Source organism: Aspergillus novofumigatus (genome assembly GCF_002847465.1).
Source record: "Aspergillus novofumigatus IBT 16806 chromosome Unknown P174scaffold_7, whole genome shotgun sequence".
Taxonomy (NCBI): domain Eukaryota; kingdom Fungi; phylum Ascomycota; class Eurotiomycetes; order Eurotiales; family Aspergillaceae; genus Aspergillus; species Aspergillus novofumigatus.
The window spans coordinates 1,558,846-1,586,176 of record NW_020194280.1 but is presented as its reverse complement, the minus strand read 5'-3'; the positions used below and the strand labels follow the sequence as shown (position 1 = coordinate 1,586,176).

Sequence of the window (27,331 nt, the reverse complement as noted above, 5' to 3'; positions counted from 1 at the left end):
AGCACATTCCTCAGAGAACGACCTATGTGATACACGCCATTTTGTTGATTGGAATGCGTTCAGAATGTACGACGCGAGTGACAAATACCTTTTGTTGTTTTTCCATAAATGAAGGGATTCAGCAGCTCGCAATTATCGCGTGGTCATCACTTCGAAGTTCGATCCTTCAGTCGTTCTTTCCGCGGGATCCATAGTCGTCACGTCCTTGCTACCTCGTTCATCAGTGAGATCTCATCGCCGGTATAGGGAAGGAGTCATTGGACTTGAAGTCTGGCTTGACAACTCGAAAGTCAATAGTGCCTGCCGCTGGTCTTTCAGGTGGCGCCCTTATACCATCTACAACCCGCCACGCTGCTGTTCTCGAATACCCGGCCCATCTCCAAAGATCAGCATTTCAGGTACATTGGCATCTTTATGTGCATCAGACTTCATTCAACTATTTAGCTGTGCTCTTGCTCTTAGTTTGATGTTGGTGCCTCTCCTGCCCGAGCGATTAATCACTGGCGTCTAATTCTGATAGCGTTCCAAATCACGATGTTTTGGTCAAGGACCTTTCTGGCAACATGGGTCTGCCTGGCTCAGCTGGGCGCCGCTCAGATGTTGGCCTTTACAACATGGCCAACCCACATCGACCATGGTCAACCAGCTACGGTGACTTGGTTGGGAGCTCCTGATGTTGTGCGTAAACGCGAATGCCCTTCTCTTTCCGTCAGATGATCATCCCTTACTCACCATAGCTGTGCTTAGCCTGTCACCATTTATCTGCGTAAAGGCGATGCAACCAACCTCGACCACGTCCAAGTCCTGACTACCAATGCGAAAGGCGGATCCTTCACCTTTGTTCCGGACGATTCCTTGCCCGATGGTTCAGACTATGCCCTGCAAATCCAGCAAGGCGCCGAGGAGAACTATTCAGGACTGATGACACTTGGAAACCCTGGCAGCAAGCCACCAAGTCCTCCGAAGCCCCCGAAGCCCACAGAAGAGGTTAAGCCGCAGAACATCTCCACACCCGCCCCTCAGGATGACGCCTCACCCCGTCACGGCACCGACACCTCACCTGACGACGAGTGGGAAACAGAGGTCGCCAAGGGTAACAATGCCCAATTCACCAATGTTGAAGATATGTCCAAGGGACCTGACTCAAACTTCACTCACGGCAAAAGCGCAATGGCGGCTAAGTTAGAAACCAGCGGTGCTTCTACTGAAAACGTGTACCTTGGCTGGATCCTGGCCACAGCAGGCGTCTTGTTCTATGTCGCCGAATAGAATGGGATTCAGGTGACCAAATTCGGGGCCAGGCATCCTGACATCATTTGCCAATGATTGAACACATTGGCTTTGGAGTGCTTCTGCTTTAGTTCGTTGTACATAGTCCCATTGTATTCAAAAAGTCTTGTGACGTCGGGATGTGTCCTCAAGAGATCGGGCCGTGATTGTTGTTGAATTCTGCTGTACCTTTCGGGGCAGCTCAAGCATCGACCTGTTGCTCGACCCTGCAAGCCTCATCCACAGTATATTCATCACTGCTTTACTGAAGAAATGGAATTAGGGATAAATGGATAATTTGATTATGAGCACAAAGCACGCCAAGTTCATGTTTCACAATCGATGTGGGCTGTTGGACAGAAAGCTGTTAGTGTCCGCTGTTAGCGGCTGGCTCTCCTCCATGGATGTTCCCAACTGCTCATTCGTACATGACCGGATAATTATAAAACCTCATCACTCATCAATTCTTGATGATAATGGTCGCTACTGCTGTTTCTTGACAGTACTGTCTTCAGTTATATATCTCTTTGGAAACTGTATACCCTTCATTTACACTCATTAAGCTGTAATCAATCTCGCTCTTTCATTACTCTCTACTGTGCGCAGTTTGTGACAGTAAGTTATCGGCCTTCAGCTGCTAGTTTCGAACTATTCCAGCCCAATCTCTATCTGTCGCACTGCAGCTTTGTTATGTGTCTCGGCGATGACAAAGCATAGTACTCATCATGTCAATAGTTCAGCTGGAGCTCTTTGCATCCCATCCTTGGTCTTCACAAGGGTATGTCTCTTTGTCTTTATTCCCGTCGTCTCCATCCTCAATTCCCATGCATTCCGGAGCTTCGAGATCCCCGACCTGCACCTCCTTCGCTTCGCACCTTCCTTGGGCATTGGGGATAGCTTCGGTGTTGCAGGCAATTGCCATCGACATCGCCCGTCTCTTCCCCTGCTGCTATTGCTGAGGTCCGATCGCTACTGCTTCGAGCTTGCCATTCCTCAATAACATTTAGCCTGCATTCCAATTTCCCCTCGACCCCTATAATGGCCAGGCTGGTGCGATCAAAGAAGAATGCTGCAAGGGCAGAAAGTGACAATGCTAACCCGGAGACGCTTGCGTCACCTACGTTAGATTCTCCGAGACCCCCTCGTGTCAGCCTACCTCATGTGGAAACCCAGTTGAATATGCATCAGTACAATGGTTTATTCGATGCCAACTCGCCTGAATGCCAAAAGGCAACTATAGCCGTAGAATCTTCTCCGGGTAGGCTCTTCCATCTCATATCAACCTGGCGATACTTGAAACTAGCTGCTCGCTTCGAATTCTGAATGCTGATTTGTCTTTGCGCATCTTGTTAGATTCCACATCCGCGTTCCCACGTACTACTTCCAATCCTCCAAACGGCGATGCTGCTACCGCCGAATGGTCCTCGGCCGTTGGCCATGCGACCACAGGCAAATCTGGCCGTGTCATACATAATCTACAAGAAGAAATCGCACGTTTGACTCGCGAATGCAGTGTATATCGCTCACGGGCGGAAGAAACCCAGCGGATGAACGATGCTTTTAAGATGCAGGTACAGAACATGACCGAGCGTCTTCGAAATCTTGAGCAGGCCAACGAAACAAACCTGCAATCGATCCGGCGCAAGGACAAGAAAATTGAGGAGTTACGGGCCGAAGTGCAGAGCGAGAAAGAAAGACGACGTCGAGCAGAGGGCGAGACCGATAAGTTCCAGCAATTGATGAACGAGGCTCGGGACGAATTCAATCGAAAATGCGCCGAGCTACAGGAGATTGCCAATCACTCCCGGACACAGTACGACGTGCTTGCGAAAGCCGGACAACGTGAACGCGCAGATCAGCAGAGGAAACTTAAAGCGATACGGGATGATTTCCTCGCCTTGAAAGCAGAACATGAAAAAAGAGACGTACAGCTAGAACGCCTGGACGCGGTCATGGCGCAGAAAAATCGTGAAATTGAGATAGGTAGAGAGAGATTCGATCAGCTCTTCGAGAACTACGAAGCATACAAAAAGGCTCACGACGAGGAGGTGCGGGCCTTAATCGAGAGGAACTATCAGGGCGCAGCCAACATTGATAGTGCTCTCGCCTCTCTCAAGGAGACTGAAGGAAAAATGAAATGGGCTATCCAAGTCAAAAGCGAGATTAAAGACGCCCAATGAACGAGCGATCCATTTTACCTATAATCAATCCTGCAGAAGAGGCACCAAACAAGCAACAGATTCGCCTTCGAGCGATGCAGTCCGTCGGCAAAAGTCTTCGTCGATTCTGGACTCAGCGAACTAAGATCGATCCTCTAACTTATTCCGTGCTGTGTCATTCTCCTACCCATATCCCCGTCTACGATCCACGTCCATAGCAGACTCATTCAACCGCAATGCACTCGTGGACGTTACGACGGTATGTTGGAATTGTTCTTTATACTGCTCGCAGTGAGCTCTTGGCTCACTCATCTGACTTGGTGTCTCAGTTGCTTAATACTTCCCGGAGTTTGGGAGCGCTTGATACCCTAGGACGTACGCTTTTTCCTCTGCTTGACGGTCTTTGATTAGAGTTCCGTTTTGTTTGCAAATAGACCATATTAAATACGGATACCAGATAAATACATAGAATAGTCGGCCAGATGTCCTTTGAAGAATGCGGTTCAGGGGAGACTTCTACTCTTTTTCTGGATCGAGCCCAAGGAGGAACCTACATATAATTCACTACATTCACAGGGAAGCAATCACGAATTCTACCATATCATAGCAAGCCTTTCACTTCGTCCTTATCCTTTAAGATATGCAATGAGAAAGTGAATAGATTCGCCCTTCGGAGACTGTCCATGCCTTGACTCTTCTCTGCATCTATCCGCCTACTGATGGACTATACATTCACTTAGTGGCTGCATCTACCCTCCTGATCTACTGATTGTTGTATTAAACAAAATCAATCACCCTACGGAATATCCATTGTCATTCACCTCTTTTTCTATGATTCTGGTGACTAAGGAGAATGTTCCTCGTTTGGTTTTCATGCACCGTTGCGTTCGTCTTCCTCCTTCTTCTTTGGGGAAGTCAGGAGCAGCGCCTTATCATCCTACGAGCTTCGCAATATCTCTCGATTGAGCATCACACTTCATCCCTCAATTCTTTCTTTATTACATCGGCTTAATCTTGCTTCTTCGACCACGTTTCCTTCCTTTCTGAACCGACCTCAGCTAGTGCGGGCACTGCTAGTTTTGACGTATTGACACAATGGCGACCAAGCAAAGACTGACGCTCGCCTCCATGTGGGCTTTCGAAGCTATCGGGGTGAGCTGATCATTGTAATGACAGGATGCCGATGATTCCTCTGCTGACCAAAGTATGAACAGGTTAAGGAGATAGAGGTAGAGGTCAAGTATGTATCGACCATAGCCCGCATGGCTGTTATTCAACTGACGCAACAAAACCAGGAACACAATCCCTCAGGTTGATTCGCTCGAATATTTCCAGACAGACGATGTTGGTTCCCATGTCCTTGCACACCTTCCGTACCTAACCGGGATTTCCAATAGGTACTTGTGACCAAAGGCAATGTTGAGAGCTTCGTCTCAAAGGTTGCATCTGCATTTGCCGGCTTTATCGAAGAGCAGAAAGACAAAGATCTCCTAGACGTAAGCCATTCCTTTTCTTTGTTTGATAATAAGAGTGTGCAAACGTCAAGTAGCTGTTTATACTGATGATCGTTTTGATTCAGATGCCACGAGTGCGTCAACTGGATGTTCCTGCAATGCTTTCTGACGAGGGTCTCCCGGCCATGAGCTCACCTGAGAAGCATCAAGGGCCGAGTCTGTTAGCTCTGGACGATGATTCCGACGAAGATATTGTTCCTTACTCGAGAAATCATGCCACCAAGTTCTGGAAATCTCCTAACGGGGGTTTGGGTTGCTTTTCCAGCAACTTCCATGATGTCCTAGCAGGTGTTGCCATTGCCACGGGCACCCAAATCGCAATAGCGGATGAATTACAAGGCATACGGGTTTCCGGGACCGCCGAGGATGTGGACGATGCTCTGATGAAACTGACTCAAATTGAGAAGCCCTTGGTCAGTAGGCGTGCTGCTCAGAACCCATTCTTATGATTGACAACTGACGAGTCTTTATAGTCCTTCTCTCTCGCTCCCGACGTCACAAACATCATGGTTGTCCCGCACAAGGGCGATAGCCGCTTCCGTATCCAGAACTACAGGAGTGTGAATCCTGATGCTCCCCGTCGTGTTCTGGAGGATCCAAAAATGTGTTCCACCATTGACTTTGGTCGGATGTGCGTCACCGTGGGTCTGTCCTTCAGCAATGATTCTCAAGTGTGGACTATACCCGATAATCGACTCAATCCACCACCCATCAGCGAGGAAGCTGGGCCTTCTCGCATCTGGAATGATTTTACCTTCCAGGAGATTGGGAAGGCGGACGAGTTTGTTGACATCGAATCGATAATCGAGAATGACCCCTCAAACCCTCAGACCTTGATCTCTGGCATTGCACCTCCCCATCCTTTCCTCACTGCAGACAAGGCCAAGCAAGTCAACCAGTGGGTTGTGGAAAGGGCTGAGATGCAGCCAACCGATCATGGACCCGAACCTGAGCCTGAGTTTGAGCTTGAGTCTGATTTCGAGCCCCAGCCCGAATGTGAGAGCCGCGACGTTCACCGGCCTAAACCGAAGCGCGAAACAGCAATTGCCCCTCAAAGCAAAAGACCACCTGGAATGAAGACACGAAAGGCCGCAACAACGGCCAAATTTGCGGCGCCATCCGAGCAACCTCAGGCAAATGAGGCCAAGCCTGTGGCTATCGATCTCAAGGAGGCTACTGCCACCCCCCGTAAGCGTTGGACTATGCTGTACAGTTCCGGCGTCGAGGATACAAGCCCGGGTGACAGTGACGCGCTTAACTCTGAAAGTTCTAATTTGAACGATATTCTCGAGCTTCCTGGCGATTTGCTGGAATTCGCGAAGCCCCAAACTCCGGAAAATAAAGTACGCCTTCCCGACAATTTCGACGCTGGCAAGTATGGTCTCAACCAGTCTCTACGCCAACCCCCTAAAAAGAAAAAGCATAGTCCAAGCTTCAAGAGGATTATGCATGTCAAGTCAAAGAAGAATTCAAGCAACCTTAACGAGCTTATCTACGTCTTTGAGCCGGCAGATAATGCTGTCGTTGGCACTCTCTCTCGAATCCCGTTCAATCAGCCTCCATTAATTCCCGACAGCCCGGTCAATGCGTTTACCTCGAACACCCGAAATATGTGCTTGCAGGAGATGTCTGACGCGAATTCCAAGAACACCAAGATTGGACTTCCAAGCTGCAGGATGGACGTCCATAGCATTCCTTCTGGCTCCGGCAGCACCGAATCTGCTTTTGGCCGTGCAGCAGCAGGTGACGAAACCCACCAGGAGCAGGAAAACAGACTATCATTTCTGAAAAAGTTCCTTCAAGAGCGGACAGACAAGATACCCTATCCCGGCGGTCATGGTCAAACACACACCTCCAGGTATGAATTCAACAAGCTGCTGGTGAAGGAAAGCCTGGCAAAGCTTGAAACAGTCCATCGAGACCAAGATAGACAAGGGTCCGACGAAACAAGCACCAGAGAGTTCTATCGTACCATGAATCACAAGACGGCAAAGCCGACAAATAGAGCTAAGAGCAAATCTGAGATTAAAGCGAAAAGACAGGCCACGCTTGAGGATGCTTGGGGATTCTTCAAAAAGCCAGTGAAGAAACCCTCGGCAGATGCGCAGACTTTGACACCAATGCGGAAAAGTACCCAGAAGAACGAAAGAGAGACCGTCGATATGGCTGGGAGCAGAACGAACGAGCTGGCTGCAGAGTCAGCAGAAAATAGCATGACCAGAGATGTTGAGAATTTATTTGAAGCCTTGAGGCAAACATTGGAAGCTGCTGAATACTTTCACGGATCTCTGAACTTGGAAGTCCAGCTCGGACTGATACTGATACCGCTTCTGCCAAAGACTTGTAGTGAAGACTCGACCGTCTCTTTGACCGAATGGACGGATATCTTCCAGTCACAAACCGGCATTCCCTCTCCGACAACCAAATTTATTAGCCGACTTACGAGCTCTGGCATTGATATTGATTATCTGGTTGATCTGAAGACATCCGCACCTGAAGGGAAAAGGCGCATTTTTGAGCAGAACTACAGCGAATACAGCGTGTTCTACGAGTTCCACTGTCGCACTCGGACCGGTCAGATGCGTGTCCTATCTGTGGATGAGCAAGGAAAATTCAACATCGAAAAGCCCAACGTTGCGCTTGGTGCTGTCAATTTGCACTTTCCACGGCAAGTCTGGGATGCAAGTGTCGTTCTTAGTGGTACCCCAAACGATGCAGCTGTTGACCGAGAGTTTGAGGGGGCGGCGAAGTACCTCATTGAGCACCTGTGGGTTCAACCAGATACCTCACTTGTTCAGATCTTCACACGGCTACCTCCAGGCGACAAGATCACAATTGAGAAGGTATACATGAAACGTTGGACGCGTCATCGCTTCATCCGTCCACCGAAGAGTATCATTGCTGCCAAGCAGGCCAGTCATACCAGGAGCAACATTGCTACGACAGCGGAGTCTGACTTGAATAGCGATTCCACAGACAAGTCATCCGCGGAAAACGAAGCAGAGGCTACGCAGAATCAGGATATCTTTCTTCAAGTCATGGAAGTGCAAGATCTTTGTATTGGATCCAGTTCGTCCGACGTTCGGGCGGTGACAGCCTGCTGTGCTTCGCTGCCGGAAATGACAGAAAACGGCCGCCAATGGTATGAAGCGTCTCTTGTAAGCTCGGCTATTGAAGCCATTCTGGGTACGAATGCAAATCTTGAAATTGGAGAACGAACTGACGAATGGCGGAGCTCTGACCTGCTGGGAAGAGACGCCACCCTTCTTCATGGGAATGCCGGTGAGACCTATGGTCCGAATACGGCGCTCAGCCCTGTGGCCAAGGCCATTGGCATTACTGGCCTCGGAGATCTTCTGCGGTTGACAAAAACTGTTGTCGAGGAAATGGACGGTGTCGGATTCTGGAACCACGGTTGGGACCATGATTCAGTCCGGGCGCCGTCGATTGCCGGCTCGGTTGGCTCTCTAGATCAGACGGTCCGACTTGAGCCCAGAAGCTTGGAATTCGATGATTTCGAAAGCATCAAGGAGTTCGGAAGCGTCATGGTCAGTACAATGACTAAGAAGTCTTCCTGTGGGTCTTCCGTGAAAGACAAGGAGCAACTCGAGATTGACTATTGGTAATTGCTGGTGCTGCTACTTCCGTGAGGCTTGACCATCGTTGTTCTGGGTCATTCTACAAGATAGCGATGATTGAAAATGAGGCCCCTGGGAATGAGGAAGACTATTGACAAGAGACCTAGAGAAGGGACAACTGACTATAACCAGAAGACGAAACAACAGTATGAGAGAAGGATATGGAAACGAACCGCAGATAGGCGCTTAGCAATATTCTTTTTTCTACAACAGAGCATGATGCAATTCCTTTTAGAACAAGTTCAGCGTCCTTCTTCTGATCAAGGTCTATAGTCCTTTCGACCGAGCCGATGTAACTCATAGAATGCTTGATTGCGGCGAATCCAACGGTCTATTTTTTGCGAGATGACAAAATACCACGCATACTATATAAAACAGCACTGCCATGCTGACAACGGGCATCAAAAGAACGAGCATCACAATCCCTCAGTCCTCTTCATCAGCAGCATCATCGACGTTTCGAAGCCAGGCGCCCCGAGCATCAACTGCAGCTTTCCGCACATCCCGTTTTGGATCATCTAGAATCGTACGCAGAGAACGCACTACCTGGTTCTTCACTGGTAGAAGTGGGGAGAGTTTACCGGCTTTCGCAACAGCTGGGGCGTCTGTCTTCGGGGTCTGAGCCAATAAGTTCAGACATCTGAGTGCTTCAACCCGTAGTCGCGGTCCGTTCACGGGCCCGGCAACGGCAGCTTGCTGGTGCAGCCCAGTAGGTGCGGGATTGTATGCAGCTGTCTTCAGAAGCCGAGTGACCAAGCTTTGAACATGGCCGCATTCCTCGATAACGCCGACGCCATTTTCCCGGATGATTACGGCGAGGGTCTCGAGCGTTGCAGCTCGGACGGCCTGGGAGTCTGCGGTCTGCAGATCCAAGCTTTGCAGGAGAAGAGGAAGCAGTGTCGGGAGCTCCGGCATTACCAATGAAGGCGAAATGGTGGAGAGTATGCCTGATAAGGCAGTGAGATGTGCTGGCTTTATGTGTGTGGGCGTAGACGAGCCATCGCCTGCGACGTTGACCTCGCGAATGCGGTTCGAGATTAGGGGGGTCAATGTCGTGAAGACACGCTGTTTCGCCAAAAGTCTGATGTTTGCACCGTTGTCAGCTGAAAGGACGTCATCGTCCTTAAGGAGGATAGCGAAGCCGCGAGCAGCAGTGGTACTTGTCATCTCATCGGGTGACGAAAGTAGTGACAAAAGAGACGTCAGTATTTCCGTGGTCGTTGGCGCAAGGCGTAGGATGAGAGCCTTCGAGAGCCAAAATATCGTCTTGATTGTTCCCGAAGCTACCGTTTTCTCCTCGGCACCAGCAGAGAATAGGTTGCTCAATATCTCCGTAGCGATGCTAAGTTCGGATTTTGGAAGGAATTTGTTGACAATTAAGGCAGAATGACGAAGAAAGGCGAGATGGGTTGATGGCTCGCTCTCTGTCAAGGATCGAGTCACAAGGTCCGAAAGGAGAGGTGACAAGTCGCGGCCGGTATACGGGAGGTGTGCGCAGTCGGCTGGAAGCCCTGCAAGAAGATACGTTGAGATAATCATCGTGCGCTGTTGATCCTCATTTGTTGTTTGCGAGAATGGCACCGGTATAAAGGTACTCGAGCTAGCAAACAGAGTGTAGACGTTCTGCGCAACTTCATCTTCTTTTTGCTTCGACAGACACCTGACAATGACATTGCAAAGTCTTCCAAGAATATCAATGACAACTGCGTCATTCAAGATCCGATTCGTAGACTTCCCTGTGGCCGCCTCTGCAACGCCACGGCAGAGGCCTATTACGATCTTGTCATAGTAGAGTTCCAGGTTTGGATCTTTATCCAGATTCCTCTGTTTCATCACATATAGAATGGTCATGAGGATTGCGCGAGGATATGCTATAGATCCAGCGCGTTCCTTTTGAAGCAATATGGTCAGTTTGCTGAGTAGACGTCGGACTAATGTCTCGAAAATATCCCTTTCAACACTGATCTGCGCGAGGTTCTCAAGCGTCGTTATATAGTCCGTGTTGGGCCCTTCGTCAGAGTCGGGCAGAGTTGCAACAAAGGCAGGGAATGTTATATCCATGATCAGTCGTGGCTTGTGCTTCGATATTTCAGCCAAAGCTGCGATGGCTTTCTTCTTCAAGTCATCCCGGCCCGCAGATTCCTCTTTTAACAGAATTTCATCCAAGTATTGCACAAACAAACCGATCTCGTTGTCTTGGAAGTAATCTCTCAGGATGGACAGACGCAGAAACCCTTCAAGAGCGGTTACTCGGAAGGAGACTTCTTCCTTCGCTGCTCCCATCAATGCTTGACCAAAGACATCCGAGAACTGATCTTTGAATTCGACCAGAGCGTTTTCAGCGGCGGGTTCGGGCTCATGCGAGTCCCATTTCCCAAAAACTTTGATGGCTGAATCAAAGAGAACCCCAAGGGTTTCCAGTAGCGCTCTTTGTTTGGCAAGCCCATCGGCCTCCTGATAAACCGTCAACAGCGGCGCGACAACAGTCTGCACAGTAACTGTGAACGAGGCTATAGAAGCAGACGATGTTGAGTTCAGGATCTGTTGCGCAGGCTTGGCCTGCTTTTGCTGGGGTTCTCGCAGTTGCTCATTGCATTCTTTCGTGATTGGCCGTAGAAACTGTGCGAGCGGTGACTGTTCGGATGTTGCTGCAATGCCCTCGGATAACCGTCTAGCAATGCTGTTCAGAGCCTGAAGGGAAAGCTCTGAGAGGAATTCCTCTTGTGCATTAAGGATCTCAAATTTCAATACGTCCCATATTTGGATGGAATATTTAGACACAGTATCCGGGTCGTACGATCTGATGCACGCAATTAATGCGTTAAGAGCATCTTTCTAGGGGCTTCTTAGTCCGATCCTAGATAGAAAGGGCTCATAAGGGTTGTGAAAAAGCATACCTTGACATTTGGTGAAGTGGAATCCAGTTTGTCAAGAAGGGCGGGAATGGCGTAGGGAGCGAAAAGACTAGTTGAGGAAATACAGTCCTGTAGACGGTCCTTCAGGTCTTGCGCCGTAATCCCGTATGGATCGTTTGGAGGAGGTCTGAAGGTAATCGGGAAGTAATTATAAGCCGCTTCAAAAAGAGTCTTCGGACGTTAGCTGTCGAACTGGTAATTTCCAGAGACGAACGGCATACCTCGGCGTGGTTTGAGATATCCCATTCAATCATTACCACCTTCAAGATGGAGAAGACAAGCATAAGATTCCGGGGATCTTTCTCTCCAGTCATGAGATCAATGATTCCGACGAGAGATGTATCTCCCATCTTGTGAAGAGCTAGTATAATTCAGTATAGGCAATATCACTGAAGTTCAATTGCTGCAATGCGTACCGGCCCGATGATTCGACATCAACTCATTCAACAATTGGTATACCTGAAACCTTTGCGACTGTGACCGAGACTGTAAGTCCTGTAGGCGCTCGAAGATACTAAAGAATAGTCAGTTGCTTCTGCGACTAAACCACTGCATTGAGAATGATTTAAAGGCCGGGCGAAGTATGGTCTATACGTCAAGGCTCCGCGAAGCACTTACGCCTGTGCTACTTCCTCGGCTAACGCATCGTTAAAGCGATCCAATTTCTGTAGTGTATCCAGTCCAGCAACAGCCCCTCCATCTTCAATGCGGTCACAGAAGAACGTTGTGAGCACTTGGATCTGTTGTCTTGACAGATACTTCGGAGGAAGTGCTCTGATCACAGCAGTGAGGTACGAGACAGCTTTGCCTCGCAATATAGGATCTTCATCGTTGATATACTCTCCGAGTGACTGTACAACTTCAATAAGTGTCGTCCTTTTGTTCTCCACATCTAAGAGCAATCCATTAGTACCCAAGTGTATTGATCTGGGGCCGCGGGGAAACAATACCCTGAGCAACCCGCTCAGCAACCTGCTTAGCCTCTGCTTTATCGTGGTCTACAACCAACATAAAAGTCTGCAGAGCCGACATTGTGTCAATCGATTGGCACCCGGAACCAGAATGAGGGACAGACAAATTCCCCTCCTCCGCAATCGGGACATGACGCTTTTTGCGGTTGACACCGAACAACTGCCCTTATCGATAGACGTCACGTGCGTTGAGCTCCACATCACGTGTTGGTACCTTCCACAAAAGGAAGGTGTGGCAGTGGCATTGGTTGCGTCATGGGCCACAGACTCGAACTCCAAGGCATGCTATGTCTTATCTATCGTGCTACGTCTTAAACCGGGAGACCATTTCTCGTCAAGATGCGGCGGACACCCTTTGTATTATTTGTCATTGCATTTTGCTTCATCGGCTCAGTAATTGCAAATCTGAGTCTGCCTCCGAGGTTCAGTCTGCGCAAGCGTCTCCCACGTTCACTTGTAGACATCCCTCACTTACGGCACGAACAAGGCCTGCAGGACGATACTGAACTAAGAAATTGGCTTTCCAAACAACAGCCAGTAATGAACAAGATGTTCTCTTCCTCGTCAAGAGAGAACGACAGTGAGAAGCCTGTTGTCTCTGATGTTCTTCCCAAGAACCGTGCCATCAATATATTTGCTTCTCTTACTCGGCAGTTTGAGCCTATTGAATCACGCCTTACCGATTCATCCAAAAATACTACTGTCCTAGCTCCTCGGAACAGTGCTATTCAAAGGTTGCCTTGCAAGCCCTGGGAGAACCCAGAAGACTACGAGAAGTTTGGTGGGGTGAGCGCATATGAAGGACAGGAAGGTGAAGATAGAGCGAAGCAGAATTTACAACGTTTCGTCGAGGCTCACATCATTACAACAAGTCCATGGAGGGAGGATGAAGAGGTGGAGACGCTTGGAGGGGCGAAACTGAAGTGGACCAAAGATGGCGATAAGATATATGTGTGTATTTCTTCACCCTCATCATCTATTGTGCATCTCTACTGACGCTCCTTAGATCCAACCGGGTAATGTCGAGGTTGACAATATCGCTGAGACGGTGACAAACGGTGAGCTTTGGATTTTAAACGGCGTCGTCAACTACCGTTGAAATCCTCTGTTTGCGAAGTACTGCACCGTTCGAGCAATTATCACACAAAACCCTCGATGTATATCTGGAGGGATGGATGAGTTATGCATTGAACGACTTCCTTTATATACCATAATCTATGTTCACGTCAGGCTTGCCATGTCCTACAATCCCCTGAAGTATTCATTTTCTCATTTTTGCCTGTTATGAAGAACAGCGGGAGTTTAGATAGCCAACACAGTCATATTGTATTGTTTGGAGGATTAAGACACACTTGTTTGACTCTCCTCTATATGAATATAAAACAGTATAAGGGAGAACTGTTTCCGCGCACCCAACACCAATCAGCGAATTTCCTTTGAGGCATAGTTATGTAGGACTCTCTCCTCAATACCGTCCAGAATACTAAAGAACTCCGTGACTTCCAAGTTCTCCGCTTCGCTCTGGTACAGTTTGTCTGGATCCTGGCCAGGTTGGAACGGATTGACTCCTGCGCCAGGGTTCATAGTAGCCATTTGCTGAGCCATGTGATTGGCAGCTGCACCATCAAGGGAGTCAGCATGTGTTCATTTGAGGGGAAGTAACAGGAAGTACGGTAAAGTTGCAAAGGCAAGACTGGGACGTCACTCACCGTTATCGCTGCCGAGGATGAAGCCAAAGACTGACTGAAGGCCGAACAGATTCAAGAAGTACCACGAAAGACTAGACACCCATCTGACATCCAGGTCACGGGTCATGACACCAGATTGGAGCATTGATTTGAATCGGATCGTGAGCGGGAATGGCAATTTCACTGTGCCGACTCTGTCAGCGCACAGGCGAGCTCAACTCCGCTGCAAAAGGTAACATACGAATGACAAATCCAGAAAAGAACGCATTGATCCAGCTCATGATCAAAGTCTGTGGGATCATCATCATCATATTTCCTTTCATCATCCCCATCATAGCCTCCATGCCCGCAGGATCAGTCATTGGATTCGCAGGTGGCTGACCGCGGCTGGAAGGGTCTTTAAGGAAGGCACCGCTTTTGTATGCGGAGATCAAATAATTCTTTCGCATCTCAAATCCCTGCCGCGATAGCACTGCGGGAGCATTGTTACGCAGATTGACTCCTCGCAGAAGCGAAAGACGCTCTTTAGATTCGGCAAGTGTCGCCGGAGGTTTTGGGGGGTGTTCATAAGAACCGTCGCATAATGGCGAAGAATACCTGTCAATATCTTAACAGAGGATCAGTATCAGCCAGTGCGACAAGACTATATAATCGACAAGACTTACCATGACAATGGTGATAGGGAACAGGATCCAATAGCTTTTGACAATGTACGTCAGTCCTTCGCCCACGACATATCAACGAGGATACCACTCACAACAGAGCCGGATCCCGTAGGATGGTCTGCTCAACCCCTTGTAAAGCCATTTTGACCCAGAGACCTCTTAAGCAGACGTTTGGCCACCGGTTCAATGAGAATTGAGGTTGTAAGGAAAGTCGCCAGTGATGATGCGGCAGCCCCCGCGAGCTCAGACAAAGCGGGTTTACTAGTGTTGGCTGGCATGCCGCTTTAGCTCAGCTCTCCGCGAAAGGGCCAGCTCGCCGCAACTCCTCGCTGCCAGATAAACATCACTGCTCGATTTCTCACGCCTGAAATTATAAAGCATCTGAACTGCCCTGTGGCGTCTCTCGGTGCTATATCAATTTTAAATATATTTTAATCGAAATCTATAACTCACAATGGCAACCTCCTCGACGCCGAAGGTGCCTGTTTACTCTGTTAACGGTTAGTCCTCTGTACTCCAAACAGCTACATCGAGCTTTATTTTGGTTCCTCATACAGGACATGGTATGCGAATCTCTTGATAACCGTCGCTAACAACCATATTTAGATCTGAAATCAACCACAGATGATGCCCTTGTCCCGTACTTGTGTACCCTTCCTCAACCGTATACCTTCAAACAAGACCACTCTAAATCCAATGTCCGATTCCTTCTTGGCTACAGCGCTGTCGCCATCGCTGCATTCACTTTCTACGCTGATCGCAAACTTGGATGGGAAGCAACTACCTCCCCGTGGGTTATAGCAGCAGTGTGTTCATACTTTATCCTGAACACCGGCCTCACATACTGGATATGGGCTGTTGAAGCTGGTGAGGTTTTTCGGGGCAAGCGAAAGTCGGGTGAAACGGTATAGTCTACAGCGTCCTTTTCTGTAATCACAAACCAAGCTCACTGTTTCTCTAACTAGATTTCAATTCGGTCTTCTGTGAAGAAACACTCCCTCTCTACAAGCTCCGCGTACAGTACACATCGCCCTCCAACAAGATTCTCCAAGAAAAGGAGATCGAAGCCCCATTTATGAACTGGTTTTCCGCGGACGGAACTTTCCACCCTGAACCACTGCGACGCTGGCTTTCCACCGAGATTGAGGTGCTACGACTTGCGGCTAAGGAAACAGAGAGGAAAACTGGCGGAGTTGGAAGTGTTGTAGGAGTGCAGGATACCAATAACAAGAAGTAAATGACATGGCTTTCTTTCTTGAGAATGTGACTCGGACTCAATGAATTTGAACTGTTACTAGCTGGGATCGCCGACAAGATCAAATGCCATCTGGCTGGAACTGAATAACTGCGTTGCGCATGAAAGATCCTATGACGTCTATTTGGACACTATCCCAGTCCATACTCTTGAGTACTTTCTCTGCAGCAAATCCCTCGGACAAGGAGACACTTTGTGAGAGCAGGTCACTTCAATATGTTTCAGAGGCTTGACATGAAGACCTTTTCATAGAACAGGCTCATATCACGGGTCATATACACGAGAAAACAACCATTGTTGAGTCTCTTTTGAGGAACAGAATTGAAACAGAACACAAGAAAGGAAATCTATGATTGTTATGTGGCTTTGTTAGTTGTCGTCTCCCGTTGCATGTCGCATTTTGTTGAATAATGTAATTACGAAGCGGCCTCCAGAGTTCCAGGACGCTCGGTGGCTTCAGCCGGTCTAACGTCGTCCAATCTCCGGTTTTGAATCAATCTCTGTAACGCATTGTGAGCCGAATTATCCATCAATACGCTTGGCCAGATGTCACTCACCAAGAGGTTCCGGAGCAGAACCACGATAGTCACCTTGCCGATCGAAGGAACGAAGATGGATGCCTTCTCTTTTACTTCTGGGCCGAAGTTCTGTGCGGCACATTAACTTGTCTGAATCCCAGTTGGCATTTAGACAATATCGAAAGCTTACCTTCTCGCTAGAAAAGTTGACACAGACGGCGCCTTCTCTGAGGAGGCTTGTGTCGAACTTGTACGATTCGCTGGGAACACCCGTGATGACAACATCGCACAGAGGGGCTACATCCTTGATTGTCTTTCCTTCCAGGTCCACGACTTCGTGCCTACGCTTTTTGAGACCCTCACGAGTGAACTTCTGGACACCGGTGATGTCCACGCTGTAGACACAAGCTCCGTCATTCGCCAACAGAGCCGCAAGTGGCCGGCCAACAACCTCTGAGCGATTCACCACGCAGATAGTGTGTCCAAACAGCCGGTTTCCGTACGGTAGGATCGTATTGTAGATGTTGAGGTACTCGAGGATCTTGATGATGGCCAGAGGGGTGCAAGGAAGAAGGCACTTCTGCCGCTTGGTTTCAGGGTCAAGGAAACGGATATTCTGATACATGTTGAAGATGTAACGATGGCTGAGACCTTCTACATCTTTGGATACGTCGACGATCTGCTGAAGATACTGATCTTGGCGATTATTGAAGATGGGGTAGTATACGATGATGCCGTCAACGTCTGAGTCGGCATTGGCAGCCAGAATAGCATCTTCGATATCGTCGCGGGACACTTGGCGCAAAGAGTAACGGAATCCACTGTATCAAGGAACTTCTACGTTAGCTACGATAAGGTGACTCAGAACGATGCTATGCCATGCTCCGAGATCGCAATTGATGGCGTCGGGAACACAAGAGACAAAACGGCGCAATTGACGCAGAAAAATGCAGGAATGGATAGACGCTCACTTTTCTTGACATGTCTTCTCAGTCCACTGGGCATACATCAATGCCGCAGGATCATCGTTGGCCAGGAATCCGACAAGATGAGGCGGCTTCTCCAAGGTCTTGACACCTTCCTGGACCTCCGCAACGAGGCTATTTGCAACGTTCTTAGAAAGCACAACCTTGCAAGCTGGATGCACTGAGTCTGCGTGAGTAGCCATCTGCGCGGTTACTGTGATATAATCTGGAGATAGGCGAGAACTAGTCGGTATTCTGCGGAGATCAAACTACGGAGGAGGGGCATTGACAAATTTTGGGGACGGAAAAAGATTGCTCGCTTATCGATAAAGCAGACGCCGCATTCGGCCCACGGCAAGAGGGAACAGGAGACCAGCCCAAATTGAAGGATATAGCTGTGGGCCAAAGGAAAAGAATATATTCCTTGTGTCGCTGAGGTTCCAAAGTGAGAAACAGTTATCAATATCATTCGTTCGTCTAAGTGGCTTACCTCGCCTTTGCGAATCAGCAACAGCGTATGCTCCGCAAATCATACAGTTCCATTCGGTCAGCGTCGGGTACAATTCGACAGAATTGTAAGTAGTCCGAGATCCCGATAAACCCATGTCTGTCAATAGATACCTATGGTAGTTATGTACTCTTACGGCTGCTTGGGGTTGGTCGATCTGCATGTGGCTCAAATGTGAAAAGCTCAAAGAGAGCTTGCCCGATTCGCGCGGACACAGAATTTAGGTAGAAACAAAGGAAATCATATTGCTGGCTGCATAATGGTAACGAAGAAGCTGCGCTATGAAAGATTAATTGGACGGTACCTTCTTTTTTGAAGGATAGGCTGACAATCCAATCATCCCCTCATGCCCCACTCCCTTGTCGCCCAAAAAGATCTAAACGTACAGGATATTAATCGTATCTTTTTGATTTTTGTCTCCGCACCGTCATCCTAGAGTTTCATCGCTACAGGAAAGGCGAGAGTGCAATGACCGAGCCGAGATTACACTTGCTCTGGGGCGAACCCGTTTCGGCAGCTTTGAAAACAAGAGAAAAACAGTGGAATCAAATTGTACAAGCTATCTTGTCTATACACATAGCGTCAGGAAAAAACAGTACACGGTGGATCAATCACCCAATTGCCTTTTGCTCACCTATGCGTTGAAAGACTTGTTGAAGTTCTCAATGACTTCACGGAGCTGAGCCTCGAGTTCCTTGCTGACCTGGCCCTCCTTGTCGATAGTCTCAAGGAGCTCGGGCTGGTTGCTCTTGACGCTGGCAAGGAAGTCAGACTCCCAAGTGAGGATCTTGTTGACGGGGATACCGTCGAGGTAACCGTTGACACCGGCGAAGATGAGAGGAACCATATCAGAGACAGCCATGGGAGAGTACTGCTTCTGCTTGAGGAGCTCGGTCAGACGCTCACCACGAGCGAGGGTCTGCTTGGTGGAGGCATCGAGATCGGAACCGAACTGAGCGAAAGCGGCGACTTCACGGTACTGAGCCAAGAACAGCTTCAGGGAACCAGCGACCTGCTTCATGGCCTTGACCTGGGCAGCGGAACCGACACGGGACACGGAAAGACCGACGTTAATGGCGGGACGGATACCCTTGTAGAAGAGTTCGGCTTCCAGGAAAATCTGGCCGTCGGTGATGGAAATAACGTTGGTGGGAATGTAGGCGGAGACATCACCACCCTGGGTCTCAATGACGGGCAGAGCAGTAAGGGAACCACCACCGTGCTTATCGTTCATCTTGGCAGCACGCTCGAGCAGACGGGAGTGCAGGTAGAAAACGTCACCGGGGTAGGCCTCACGACCAGGGGGACGACGGAGCAGCAGAGACATCTGACGGTAAGCGACGGCCTGCTTGGAGAGATCGTCGTAGACGATGACAGCGTGGCGGCCGTTGTCACGGAACCACTCACCCATGGCACAGCCAGTGAAGGGAGCGAGGTACTGCAGAGGAGCGGCCTCGGAAGCAGTGGCAGCAACGACAATGGAGTACTTCATGGCGTCATTCTCCTCAAGGGTCTTGACAAGCTGAGCGACAGTGGAACGCTTCTGACCGACGGCAACGTAGATACAGTACAGCTTCTTGCTCTCGTCGGAAGAGTTGTTCCATCTCTTCTGGTTCAGCATGGCATCGAGAGCAACAGCGGTCTTACCAGTCTGACGGTCACCAATGATCAACTCACGCTGACCACGGCCGATGGGGACCATGGAGTCGACACACTTCAGACCAGTCTGGACGGGCTGGTTGACGGAACGACGGGGCAGGATACCAGGGGCCTTGAGCTGAGCACGGCTCTTGGCCTTGGTGTTGATGGGGCCCTTGCCATCAATGGGGTTACCAAGGGCGTCAACGACACGGCCAAGGAGTTCGGGACCGACAGGAACGTCGACCTGTGCGCGTTGTAAGTATATCGTAAGGGTAAAAGGCCACGATATCAGGAAACTTAACGTACAATCTCTCCAGTACGCTTGACGGTCTCACCCTCCTTGACGAGACGGTCGGAACCGAAAAGCACAACACCGACCTGGCCGGCTTCCAAGTTCATGCACATACCCTTGACACCAGAGGCGAACCTGATCATCTGTCAGTTATCTGAGGTACGCAGCACTTCATCAAAAGTTGATACATACTCGACCAGCTCCTCAGCCTGGACATTGGTCATACCATGGACACGAGCAATACCGTCGCTATAAGGCAAAAGCAGATCAGTCAACTGTCACAATTGAAAAGACAGCGGAATATCTGTCGGATTCGATAATTCGATGAAAATGCGGCGGGGTGCGAATTTTTCAGCCAGCATTAATCTAGCACATACCCGACGGAAAGGACACGTCCAGTCTCAGCAAGGCCAGCCTCTTCCTGAACACCACGAATTCTCTGCTCAAGGATGGAGGAAACCTCTGTGGGCGAAGCCTTGGCCTCAGCAGCGTAGGAACGGACCTGCTTGGAGGCACCGGCGAGGGGCCGGGAACAGCCGCGCGAACCTGTCGAGACGCAAAATTTGTCAATGCCAGCAAAATCCAACCACAATGCGTGAAACCAATTTAAAAAGTATGTCGGCGTATGGTGAGGCGATTCGAGCACCGATTGAGATATTTTCTCGAGATGGAAACGACCATATTGATGCGATGAGGTCGACCTGAGCAGGGATGAGACTCACCGAGGCGATTCTGCCAGTGGCAGTGGCAGCCGCAACGGTGCGGCTAGACTGCCGCAAAGCGTTCCTGAACATTGTGATGGGGGTTCAGAGGTGTGGGAGAGTGGTTTCTCTGAAGGAGAGATATAATTGGGGAGAAGGTGGCAGAGGAGAAAGGATTGTGGATGGATAGAAGGAGAGCTTTGTCGTCCGGGTTGGGAGGATTCTCAGGACTGCCACTAAGCCTAGTTTGCCGAGCCTCACCAACGGGCTCCGAAGCCGCCCTAGTGCGTTCACGGGACACCAAACCCCCCAGAGAAATACAGGTCAATGATGTCGTTTTCCCACGGCACTCTCGCTCCATAAATTATTCTACACTACAATCTTGCTTTTTCTTATGTCTCTATATTGTACTTTAAAAAAAAGCCTATCTTATAAAGCTCCGTATTGTCGGTGAAATTGGGCAATCCCTCTAAGCTTGGCCATCGGGACAGCTGGCAATTCCATTTTTCGTTTTCTCGGATCTGCGGATATTAGGGGCTTAGTCATCCACGTCTTTTCGTCACAGCAACCAAACTCAAGGACACTACCAACGGTAACATCGAATCTACGAAGTAACTACAACAAAAAGCTTGTTGTGCTTTTCAAGAGAGTACTCTTGTATGATACTCTCCATGCCGCCCAATGCAGAAGGTCAAACTGTTTACATCGGGTAAACACATGTATCATCCGCTACCATAACGGATACATCATGAGCTGTACATAGAGTCGGGTTGAGTCTAATATGCAGTCGCAAATGATTCCGAATAGTCTTACCATTGTGACGTACCCGAGCTCTGATACAAAGAAGGATAAGACAATCACAGCTACGGCCATAAGCCACTTACCATGTCCACGCTGATACAGTCAAGCCATGCACACCAGTCAGGTCAAAAGCGAGCTATACCAGGAGACTATTTCGCGGCGCCACCCTTCTTGTTCCGGAAGGCAGCAATTTCCTTCTTCACGCTCTCCTCATATCTGGCTCTCAGCTCAGGACGATATCCGAGGAAGAACAGAATCTCCAACCAGACGAAGAGAGGAGCAAGAAGCAAGGCTTGGACAAGGTTGTCAAGTAGTGCTGGAGCTCTTCCTTCGAAGACGCCGTGGCCGACGAACTGCAGCAACCACGAAACAACGTGAATTCCAGCGGCCCAGTAATTGACAGTTGTGCCGTAGGTGCTCAGCAGATAGTTGGCGTAAGCTGCGCCAGCGATCAGGAGCGGAGCGATCAGTCCCCCGGCCACAGGTTCTAGGAGTATGTAAAAAGTGGCATATATAAAGGCTGCGATCGTGCCGAGGTTGGCTGGGAGGTATTCAAAGCTTAGAGCTTCAGGAAGGTTGAACAGAGCCGGCGAATTCGAAGCCTGAGGTTCCGCGTGTCAGTGCTGTCGAGGTCAGCGTTTGGAACTAATGAACTTACCAAAGCTATACCTGTGAACAAGAGTATCGGTACACAGGTGATGTGAATGACCACATTCACCTAAGGACAGATAAGCTTAAATGTCGATTGCGGGGGATGAAGGGTGTTGCGAGCCTACCGGGTTATTGTGATAGGCACCATACTGTAGGTAAATATAAGCACTAGTTCATCAATCACTGAAGCTGAAGAGACTCACAAAAAGGAGTTGCTTCTCGAGGTTCAACGCCATTTTACTTTGGGTTGCGTTCTTCTCTGAGCCTGTCCGACGACTTTATTGAATCAAAGGGGATAGCATGGAGAGACTTGTCTGCCAGCTTCAAAGCGACGGGGATGCTACGATCAGGCCAGCTACGTGGTGGAGAAATAAGACATTTTAAGTAATGTCCTAATATGCCATCTTAGGCAACTTATGGTGGGACGTCAGGTGGGAGGGGGTATGCCGAGGATGCAACCTAGGTAATTATGTTGTATCAGATTCGTTTACTACAGAAATTACGAGAGTAACTAAGTAGAATAACTGTACTGTACTGTAATATGCATTCTTCTTGTTCCCTTATTCTCAGGTATCGTACAGATCATCCAGGTCAGGTGACTTCATCCAGCTCGAATGTTGATCAGGCAGTCACTTCAAACGATTGCTTTTTGACGAATCTTCATAACCCAGAGCTTCTGTGTCTGGCGTTCACATCAGAAAATTGACCATACCTGATACCAGTCTGTTCTTGAATGTCTCGGTTCTATACCCTCTATTAGCGCTTTTTTGGGGCCCTCCTGCCAAAGCAAAATTGCATGTCGCTGCCTCTTACCATGAGCGACTGATCTCACTATCATTAACTGCCGCTTCCCAAGACATTCACGCCCCTCTTTCTTGACCAACCGCAGTCGCTACGGTTTCTTGAATTCTCCTCGCGCCCGATCATACCGCTGCCTGCTCAACATCGCCAGTGACGAGCCCTGGGACGTTGGTCGAAGCGCGGACGTGCATACCACTACATAAACGCTCAATCGGAGACTGAATCGTATAGGGCTGAGAAAGGAGTGTTGTCGTCGGAGTAATTACCTTGCGACTTGGAAAGAGACTTGCGCCATGTTTTTCTTAAAGGAAGAGACCAAGGTGATATCGCTGCACCCGTCGTACTTCGGGCCGAATATGCGGGAGTATTTGATCAATAGGCTTAACGAGGAAGAGGAAGGCCGGTGTACTGGTGATCATTTCGTCATTTGCGTCATGGACATGGTAGATATTGGAGAGGGTCGGGTCCTTCCAGGAAGCGGGCAAGCCGAATACACAATCAAATATCGTGCGATCATCTGGAAGCCGTTCAGGGGGGAGACGGTATGCTTGCACGAATATAGAAGCAATTGTCCTCCTAATTCTGACTTGGATTTTCAGGTCGATGCAATCGTTACTTCCGTCAAGCCTACCGGTATTTTCACCTTGGCCGGTCCACTATCCGTTTTCATTGCGCGAAAAGTATGTCGCCTATACTTGATTTCAGGATGAGATGTCGATGCTAACCGGTTGACAAGAACATTCCTTCGGATATTAAGTGGGAGCCAAATACAGTACCTCCTCAGTACACGGATCATGCCGACCAGGTCATCGAAAAGGGAACCAGTTTACGGCTCAAAATCCTCGGTGTCAAGCCTGACGTAGCTGCTATCAATGCTATTGGAACCATCAAAGAGGATTATCTTGGGTGAGTGCATTATCTGCATGTCCTAATCATAGGAGCATCGTCACTAATCATTGTTTCACTTGCTTTAGACCATTATAATGACACCTCGAGGAGCCCAAAAACTCGTCTCTCCCACTTGACAAACACTTGCGAATATCAACACCCACATCACAATATTCCCATGAGGCATACTATGATTTTGAGTACATGGACGATTGGATTTAGGGATCAATCGTCTCAGGAAACATGCTCGTGAAGTGGACAATAAGATGCCTCAAACATCACCGCAGCCTGAGTAGTCTTCTCCATTGGGGGAGCGGTTGCGTTCAGCTTCTACTTTTGAAGAAAGGATCCGAAAAAGCACCCGTATAGTCTTCGTTTTGAAGGCTGCACGATAGCGTATGACGAGAGCATCGAAGTCTTTGGACTATTGAGCACACATCTGGAGATCTGCTTCCGAAATGAGAGCTTTGAAGTATATCTCAAACCATGTACTCAGTTGGGATAATCACCAACCGGGAATGGAAGATCGTGGCTCCTATTGAACATGGTAAATACTCTTTTGTCCAATGATGTATGAGCGTTAAAGCCAAATATACAACCATTTGAGTCGCAATTCTATCCAGACTTAGGTGCAGTGCGTCCAATGCTCTCCATATCTCCGAGCACATCTGAGTACTTAGCCATAACACCAACCAGGAAAGACGGAGGGCCCCGTAGTTGCCCGAAAGACGATGCTTCAGTAGTGTGGCTTTGTAGCCGAGGTGGTGAAACACTGGTGCGGTCCTTCTTGGAAGATGGAGCCGTGCGCGAGAACTATCCAACCTTCTGCTTGGCTGGCAAAAGCAGCGTTTGATTGTCCAGATGCTGATGGAACCCTGGTCTTGTCAGATTCATCATTCCAGACTCCCAGGTCCAGCGTACCTAGGCTACCCAGAGGTACTCCATAATAATAACAGAACACTGGAGAGTATGAGCCATCCCGTTATTTTTATTGTGATTGTCCTGTGAAAGATGCCTCCCGGGCCATGATTTCCCTGTGTAGTTTTACTCCTCTTAGTTTTATTATTCACTTCTCAGGCTGATAGCTAATAATAAAGCAGCTTCCTACGGACGCGTCGCATTTCCAGTCAATCAAATACTTCTTGACAGCCATTATTGTTTTTGTTTCTATTGTAATCGTTGTCCTTTCACTACCTAGTCTACATACTTCTTGAGAAACACAGTTTCCTTGTTCATTAGTGTTTGACTGACATATTCCGTTGGTGGTTCTCTGCCACATTCTCAAATACCAGAGTTCATTCCCTTCTACATAACTCCAAGGTAAACGACTTCTCCGTCTCCCGGGTTTCTATTATTGTTGTCAAATGCGCAAGTGAACCATTGATTGACAGACTCTGGAAAGGCTCGAGCAAAACTGTGGTTCGTGTCCTCCATCATAAACAGTTCCGCGTCCTGCCCACTGTTGCGAACGACTGCGATCCAATCATCTCTGGACGACCTCTTCCATAGTTTCATTCATCAATTCGTTTCCACCTTCCACGCTCGTTTGAATCTTGAATCTTAGCCGGAATCGAATCATGTCTCTCAAGGACCTGTACCAAAGGTTCCTTGCGAATCCAAAGTCGGTCCCCTTGGCCGCCAATGCCTCCCTGATCTATATCACCACGGCCACCCATTTCGACGGTGCCGACGCGATCGTCAGCCATCTGACGAAGCAAGAGACCGTCGTGAAGAAGAAAGCCGCAGATATTATCGGCGCAATCGAAAGCTCAGATTCTCTATGCTTGGATGTAGAGGTTACGTTGGAGTTTGTGTCTGGAGGCGGGGCCTATCTCCCCTCTCTAGACGATAACTTCCTGGCCGACCGAGTCGCAGCATTCCCCACGGTATGTTCTCAATTCCCGACGCTCCTTGCATTGTCCACTCAGCTAAACCTCCTGGTGTGCTTCGATAGGTCCACATCGTGCGCTTCGATTCGGAGCACCAAATTCAGAATGTTAGAATATACTGGGACCAAGCTTCACTTTTGAAACAGGTCGACGTTATCGGCGCTCGCGGACGGGGCTGGCCTATTCGTGATGCAAAGGACCAGACACGTCTGATCAAAGCTGCCGTCGCTTCTGCCCCCGCAATTGAGGGCCCTGCACCGTCTCAGCCCCCAAAAAAGGAAAACAGCGAAGAATTCCGCCTGAAGTCCGCCTCTCCTTCGAAGAGATATATCAAGGATCCCTACGCGGCAGAGTCTCTGGAAGAACTCTTGTCGCCTGGAAAGGACCGCGCTCAGCCGGTGCGTCCTCCTCGTGCTCCTGCATCCGCAAAGCCCCCACCACGCGATTACAGCGAACTCTTTGTCGGCGAAGACGAAAACGATGCACCGGAGCCTACGCCGTCTAAGTCCCGGCCCATTGCTCCCAAAGCGGGCGCAGGCAAGAACTATCGCGCTTCTCGTATCTTTGAGGATGACGAAGCAGAGGCTAAGCAGCAAATCGCCTACAAGACAAACCCAAAACGGTATGATCATTTTGAGCTCGGCGCCGATAACAGCGAACGCGAAGTGAAGTCGAAACCCGGTCGCCCCATGTCGCGCCACGTCCCTCACTGGGATTTCGAGGACTTTGCAACGCCAGAGAAGCCTAAACGCCAGCCCCGTCCTCAGGAGGCACGACACTTTGGATGGAGCGATGACGAGGTTCAGCCAACTCCTCCCGTGAAACCTTTCGTAGTGCAGCCCAGACGCGATGCGGAAACGCATTTCGAACTCATGGATAATGATGACGAGCAGCACAAGTCCCGCATCATCAGCTCTTTCCAGAACAAGGGTCTTAATCTCTACAAAACCCACATGTACAATGAAGAAGAGTCTCCTGGAAAGAATGCGGCGGAGAAGGCGCCACTTGGTGTCGTCCCAAACGGCGGCAATCGCAAGAAGGACTTTGAGTCTCACTGGAGCATGACCGGGTCCTCTCCCGCGGATGGCAAGGTCAGTCACGAGAACCAGAAGCCAATGGGGACAGATCGCTTGAAGGCCGTCAAGATGATGGAGTCTTCCTGGGAAGCATACGATGAGTCTCCCCAGCCCAGTAAAACTGCACCTCCCCCTCAGCGTCGCGCGCTGCGCCACGTCAACGAAAAGCACTGGGGCTTCGGCGATGAGGAATAAATCACTCATATGATTTGAAAAGCCGGACTTCTCAGCGCGGCTTGTTCTACCAGCTCGAGCTCGAGCCCACGTGCGACAATTGTCGAAGTCCAGTAACAGAAGTGATACCATGTCTCCATGAATGAGCAATATGAGTCCGAAACATCGATTAACGGCTAATGCCTGTACGGATCCATGATTCTATTTCATTCTCAAGCTGTTCGTTCCGTTTCTCCGTCTGTGCTCTGCTTCCATTCTTCTCGTGCATTTTCTACTGTCCTTTTTCCCTTTTATTTTCTTTACAGATTCTTCAATGTATTAAGCTAGTGTAGGTACTAGGATTGTGTATGAA

At 49.2% G+C, this 27,331-nt stretch overlaps 12 protein-coding genes across 12 annotated transcripts; 7 read left to right on the top strand and 5 right to left on the bottom strand.

Annotated features, from left to right (window-relative positions):
• Positions 1 to 338: 338 nt before the first annotated feature.
• On the top strand, positions 339 to 1,591 carry P174DRAFT_282586 (GPI anchored serine-threonine rich family protein). Its single transcript, XM_024821557.1, has 3 exons — positions 339 to 468; positions 521 to 678; positions 748 to 1,591. The coding sequence occupies exons 2-3, from the start codon at positions 535 to 537 to the stop codon at positions 1,267 to 1,269; spliced, it is 666 nt and encodes a 221-aa protein (XP_024679645.1). The 5' UTR covers positions 339 to 468; positions 521 to 534; the 3' UTR covers positions 1,270 to 1,591.
• Positions 1,592 to 2,307: 716 nt separating this feature from the next.
• P174DRAFT_375452 (uncharacterized protein) lies at positions 2,308 to 3,449 on the top strand (the record flags this gene model as incomplete). The annotated part of the gene is made up of 2 exons (XM_024822626.1): positions 2,308 to 2,527; positions 2,623 to 3,449. 2 exons carry the CDS (start codon positions 2,308 to 2,310, stop codon positions 3,447 to 3,449), a joined length of 1,047 nt encoding a protein of 348 aa, XP_024679644.1.
• Positions 3,450 to 4,523: 1,074 nt separating this feature from the next.
• P174DRAFT_394970 (uncharacterized protein) lies at positions 4,524 to 8,807 on the top strand (the record flags this gene model as incomplete). Its single annotated transcript, XM_024823654.1, has 4 exons — positions 4,524 to 4,580; positions 4,826 to 4,924; positions 5,008 to 5,355; positions 5,416 to 8,807. The coding sequence occupies 4 exons, from the start codon at positions 4,524 to 4,526 to the stop codon at positions 8,566 to 8,568; spliced, it is 3,657 nt and encodes a 1,218-aa protein (XP_024679643.1). The 3' UTR covers positions 8,569 to 8,807.
• Positions 8,808 to 8,829: 22 nt separating this feature from the next.
• On the bottom strand, positions 8,830 to 12,587 carry P174DRAFT_444820 (MET18/MMS19 family protein). Its single transcript, XM_024828182.1, has 6 exons — positions 12,446 to 12,587; positions 12,114 to 12,387; positions 11,912 to 12,009; positions 11,717 to 11,856; positions 11,478 to 11,666; positions 8,830 to 11,415 (listed from the first exon to the last, which is right to left on the bottom strand). The coding sequence occupies exons 1-6, from the start codon at positions 12,525 to 12,527 to the stop codon at positions 9,007 to 9,009; spliced, it is 3,192 nt and encodes a 1,063-aa protein (XP_024679642.1). The 5' UTR covers positions 12,528 to 12,587; the 3' UTR covers positions 8,830 to 9,006.
• A 142-nt stretch (positions 12,588 to 12,729) lies between these two features.
• Positions 12,730 to 13,949, top strand: P174DRAFT_444819 (uncharacterized protein). The gene is made up of 2 exons (XM_024828181.1): positions 12,730 to 13,417; positions 13,473 to 13,949. The coding sequence occupies exons 1-2, from the start codon at positions 12,806 to 12,808 to the stop codon at positions 13,563 to 13,565; spliced, it is 705 nt and encodes a 234-aa protein (XP_024679641.1). The 5' UTR covers positions 12,730 to 12,805; the 3' UTR covers positions 13,566 to 13,949.
• On the bottom strand, positions 13,770 to 15,033 carry P174DRAFT_444817 (ER membrane complex subunit EMC3). Its single transcript, XM_024828180.1, has 6 exons — positions 14,912 to 15,033; positions 14,820 to 14,853; positions 14,729 to 14,761; positions 14,396 to 14,675; positions 14,176 to 14,337; positions 13,770 to 14,082 (listed from the first exon to the last, which is right to left on the bottom strand). The coding sequence occupies exons 1-6, from the start codon at positions 14,959 to 14,961 to the stop codon at positions 13,889 to 13,891; spliced, it is 753 nt and encodes a 250-aa protein (XP_024679640.1). The 5' UTR covers positions 14,962 to 15,033; the 3' UTR covers positions 13,770 to 13,888.
• Positions 15,034 to 15,155: 122 nt separating this feature from the next.
• On the top strand, positions 15,156 to 16,450 carry P174DRAFT_444816 (signal peptidase complex subunit 2). Its single transcript, XM_024828179.1, has 4 exons — positions 15,156 to 15,319; positions 15,426 to 15,724; positions 15,785 to 15,802; positions 15,829 to 16,450. Exons 1-4 carry the CDS (start codon positions 15,274 to 15,276, stop codon positions 16,054 to 16,056), a joined length of 591 nt encoding a protein of 196 aa, XP_024679639.1. The 5' UTR covers positions 15,156 to 15,273; the 3' UTR covers positions 16,057 to 16,450.
• P174DRAFT_412261 (methylenetetrahydrofolate dehydrogenase (NAD(+))) lies at positions 16,172 to 18,007 on the bottom strand. Its single transcript, XM_024824296.1, has 4 exons — positions 17,564 to 18,007; positions 16,783 to 17,413; positions 16,632 to 16,721; positions 16,172 to 16,574 (listed from the first exon to the last, which is right to left on the bottom strand). The coding sequence occupies exons 1-4, from the start codon at positions 17,758 to 17,760 to the stop codon at positions 16,491 to 16,493; spliced, it is 1,002 nt and encodes a 333-aa protein (XP_024679638.1). The 5' UTR covers positions 17,761 to 18,007; the 3' UTR covers positions 16,172 to 16,490.
• Positions 18,008 to 18,688: 681 nt separating this feature from the next.
• P174DRAFT_444814 (F1F0 ATP synthase subunit alpha) lies at positions 18,689 to 20,515 on the bottom strand. Its single transcript, XM_024828178.1, has 3 exons — positions 20,191 to 20,515; positions 20,013 to 20,133; positions 18,689 to 19,950 (listed from the first exon to the last, which is right to left on the bottom strand). The coding sequence occupies exons 1-3, from the start codon at positions 20,220 to 20,222 to the stop codon at positions 18,700 to 18,702; spliced, it is 1,404 nt and encodes a 467-aa protein (XP_024679637.1). The 5' UTR covers positions 20,223 to 20,515; the 3' UTR covers positions 18,689 to 18,699.
• Positions 20,516 to 21,184: 669 nt separating this feature from the next.
• Positions 21,185 to 22,443, bottom strand: P174DRAFT_394956 (2-hydroxy-palmitic acid dioxygenase MPO1). Its single transcript, XM_024823653.1, has 4 exons — positions 22,355 to 22,443; positions 22,277 to 22,300; positions 22,159 to 22,218; positions 21,185 to 22,102 (listed from the first exon to the last, which is right to left on the bottom strand). The coding sequence occupies exons 1-4, from the start codon at positions 22,385 to 22,387 to the stop codon at positions 21,650 to 21,652; spliced, it is 570 nt and encodes a 189-aa protein (XP_024679636.1). The 5' UTR covers positions 22,388 to 22,443; the 3' UTR covers positions 21,185 to 21,649.
• Positions 22,444 to 23,051: 608 nt separating this feature from the next.
• On the top strand, positions 23,052 to 24,225 carry P174DRAFT_282109 (DNA-directed RNA polymerase II subunit RPB7). The gene is made up of 4 exons (XM_024821555.1): positions 23,052 to 23,494; positions 23,552 to 23,632; positions 23,689 to 23,858; positions 23,927 to 24,225. Exons 1-4 carry the CDS (start codon positions 23,246 to 23,248, stop codon positions 23,934 to 23,936), a joined length of 510 nt encoding a protein of 169 aa, XP_024679635.1. The 5' UTR covers positions 23,052 to 23,245; the 3' UTR covers positions 23,937 to 24,225.
• A 1,192-nt stretch (positions 24,226 to 25,417) lies between these two features.
• Positions 25,418 to 27,000, top strand: P174DRAFT_463188 (uncharacterized protein; the record flags this gene model as incomplete). The annotated part of the gene is made up of 2 exons (XM_024830230.1): positions 25,418 to 25,726; positions 25,795 to 27,000. 2 exons carry the CDS (start codon positions 25,418 to 25,420, stop codon positions 26,998 to 27,000), a joined length of 1,515 nt encoding a protein of 504 aa, XP_024679634.1.
• Positions 27,001 to 27,331: the final 331 nt, after the last annotated feature.

Coding starts and splice junctions, on each gene's coding strand:
- P174DRAFT_282586 (XM_024821557.1), top strand. CDS start 535: ATGTTTTGGTCAAGGACCTTTCTGGCAACATGGGTCTGCCTGGCTCAG. Junction 679..747: donor GGTTGGGAGCTCCTGATGTT/GTGCGTAAACGC, acceptor AGCTGTGCTTAG/CCTGTCACCATTTATCTGCG.
- P174DRAFT_444820 (XM_024828182.1), bottom strand. CDS start 12,527: ATGTCGGCTCTGCAGACTTTTATGTTGGTTGTAGACCACGATAAAGCA. Junction 12,388..12,445: donor TGCTGAGCGGGTTGCTCAGG/GTATTGTTTCCC, acceptor GATTGCTCTTAG/ATGTGGAGAACAAAAGGACG. Junction 11,416..11,477: donor CCACTTCACCAAATGTCAAG/GTATGCTTTTTC, acceptor AGAAGCCCCTAG/AAAGATGCTCTTAACGCATT.
- P174DRAFT_444819 (XM_024828181.1), top strand. CDS start 12,806: ATGCGGCGGACACCCTTTGTATTATTTGTCATTGCATTTTGCTTCATC. Junction 13,418..13,472: donor AAGATGGCGATAAGATATAT/GTGTGTATTTCT, acceptor GACGCTCCTTAG/ATCCAACCGGGTAATGTCGA.
- P174DRAFT_444817 (XM_024828180.1), bottom strand. CDS start 14,961: ATGGCTTTACAAGGGGTTGAGCAGACCATCCTACGGGATCCGGCTCTG. Junction 14,854..14,911: donor CTACGGGATCCGGCTCTGTT/GTGAGTGGTATC, acceptor CATTGTCAAAAG/CTATTGGATCCTGTTCCCTA. Junction 14,338..14,395: donor CTTTTCTGGATTTGTCATTC/GTATGTTACCTT, acceptor GAGTCGGCACAG/TGAAATTGCCATTCCCGCTC.
- P174DRAFT_444816 (XM_024828179.1), top strand. CDS start 15,274: ATGGCAACCTCCTCGACGCCGAAGGTGCCTGTTTACTCTGTTAACG. Junction 15,320..15,425: donor GCCTGTTTACTCTGTTAACG/GTTAGTCCTCTG, acceptor AACCATATTTAG/ATCTGAAATCAACCACAGAT.
- P174DRAFT_412261 (XM_024824296.1), bottom strand. CDS start 17,760: ATGGCTACTCACGCAGACTCAGTGCATCCAGCTTGCAAGGTTGTGCTT. Junction 17,414..17,563: donor GAGAAGACATGTCAAGAAAA/GTGAGCGTCTAT, acceptor TCCTTGATACAG/TGGATTCCGTTACTCTTTGC. Junction 16,722..16,782: donor TCAACTTTTCTAGCGAGAAG/GTAAGCTTTCGA, acceptor TGTGCCGCACAG/AACTTCGGCCCAGAAGTAAA.
- P174DRAFT_444814 (XM_024828178.1), bottom strand. CDS start 20,222: ATGACCAATGTCCAGGCTGAGGAGCTGGTCGA. Junction 20,134..20,190: donor CAGGCTGAGGAGCTGGTCGA/GTATGTATCAAC, acceptor ACAGATGATCAG/GTTCGCCTCTGGTGTCAAGG. Junction 19,951..20,012: donor TCAAGCGTACTGGAGAGATT/GTACGTTAAGTT, acceptor CAACGCGCACAG/GTCGACGTTCCTGTCGGTCC.
- P174DRAFT_394956 (XM_024823653.1), bottom strand. CDS start 22,387: ATGGCGTTGAACCTCGAGAAGCAACTCCTTTTT. Junction 22,301..22,354: donor TCGAGAAGCAACTCCTTTTT/GTGAGTCTCTTC, acceptor ATTTACCTACAG/TATGGTGCCTATCACAATAA. Junction 22,103..22,158: donor TGTTCACAGGTATAGCTTTG/GTAAGTTCATTA, acceptor GCGGAACCTCAG/GCTTCGAATTCGCCGGCTCT.
- P174DRAFT_282109 (XM_024821555.1), top strand. CDS start 23,246: ATGTTTTTCTTAAAGGAAGAGACCAAGGTGATATCGCTGCACCCGTCG. Junction 23,495..23,551: donor AGCCGTTCAGGGGGGAGACG/GTATGCTTGCAC, acceptor TTGGATTTTCAG/GTCGATGCAATCGTTACTTC. Junction 23,633..23,688: donor CCGTTTTCATTGCGCGAAAA/GTATGTCGCCTA, acceptor CCGGTTGACAAG/AACATTCCTTCGGATATTAA.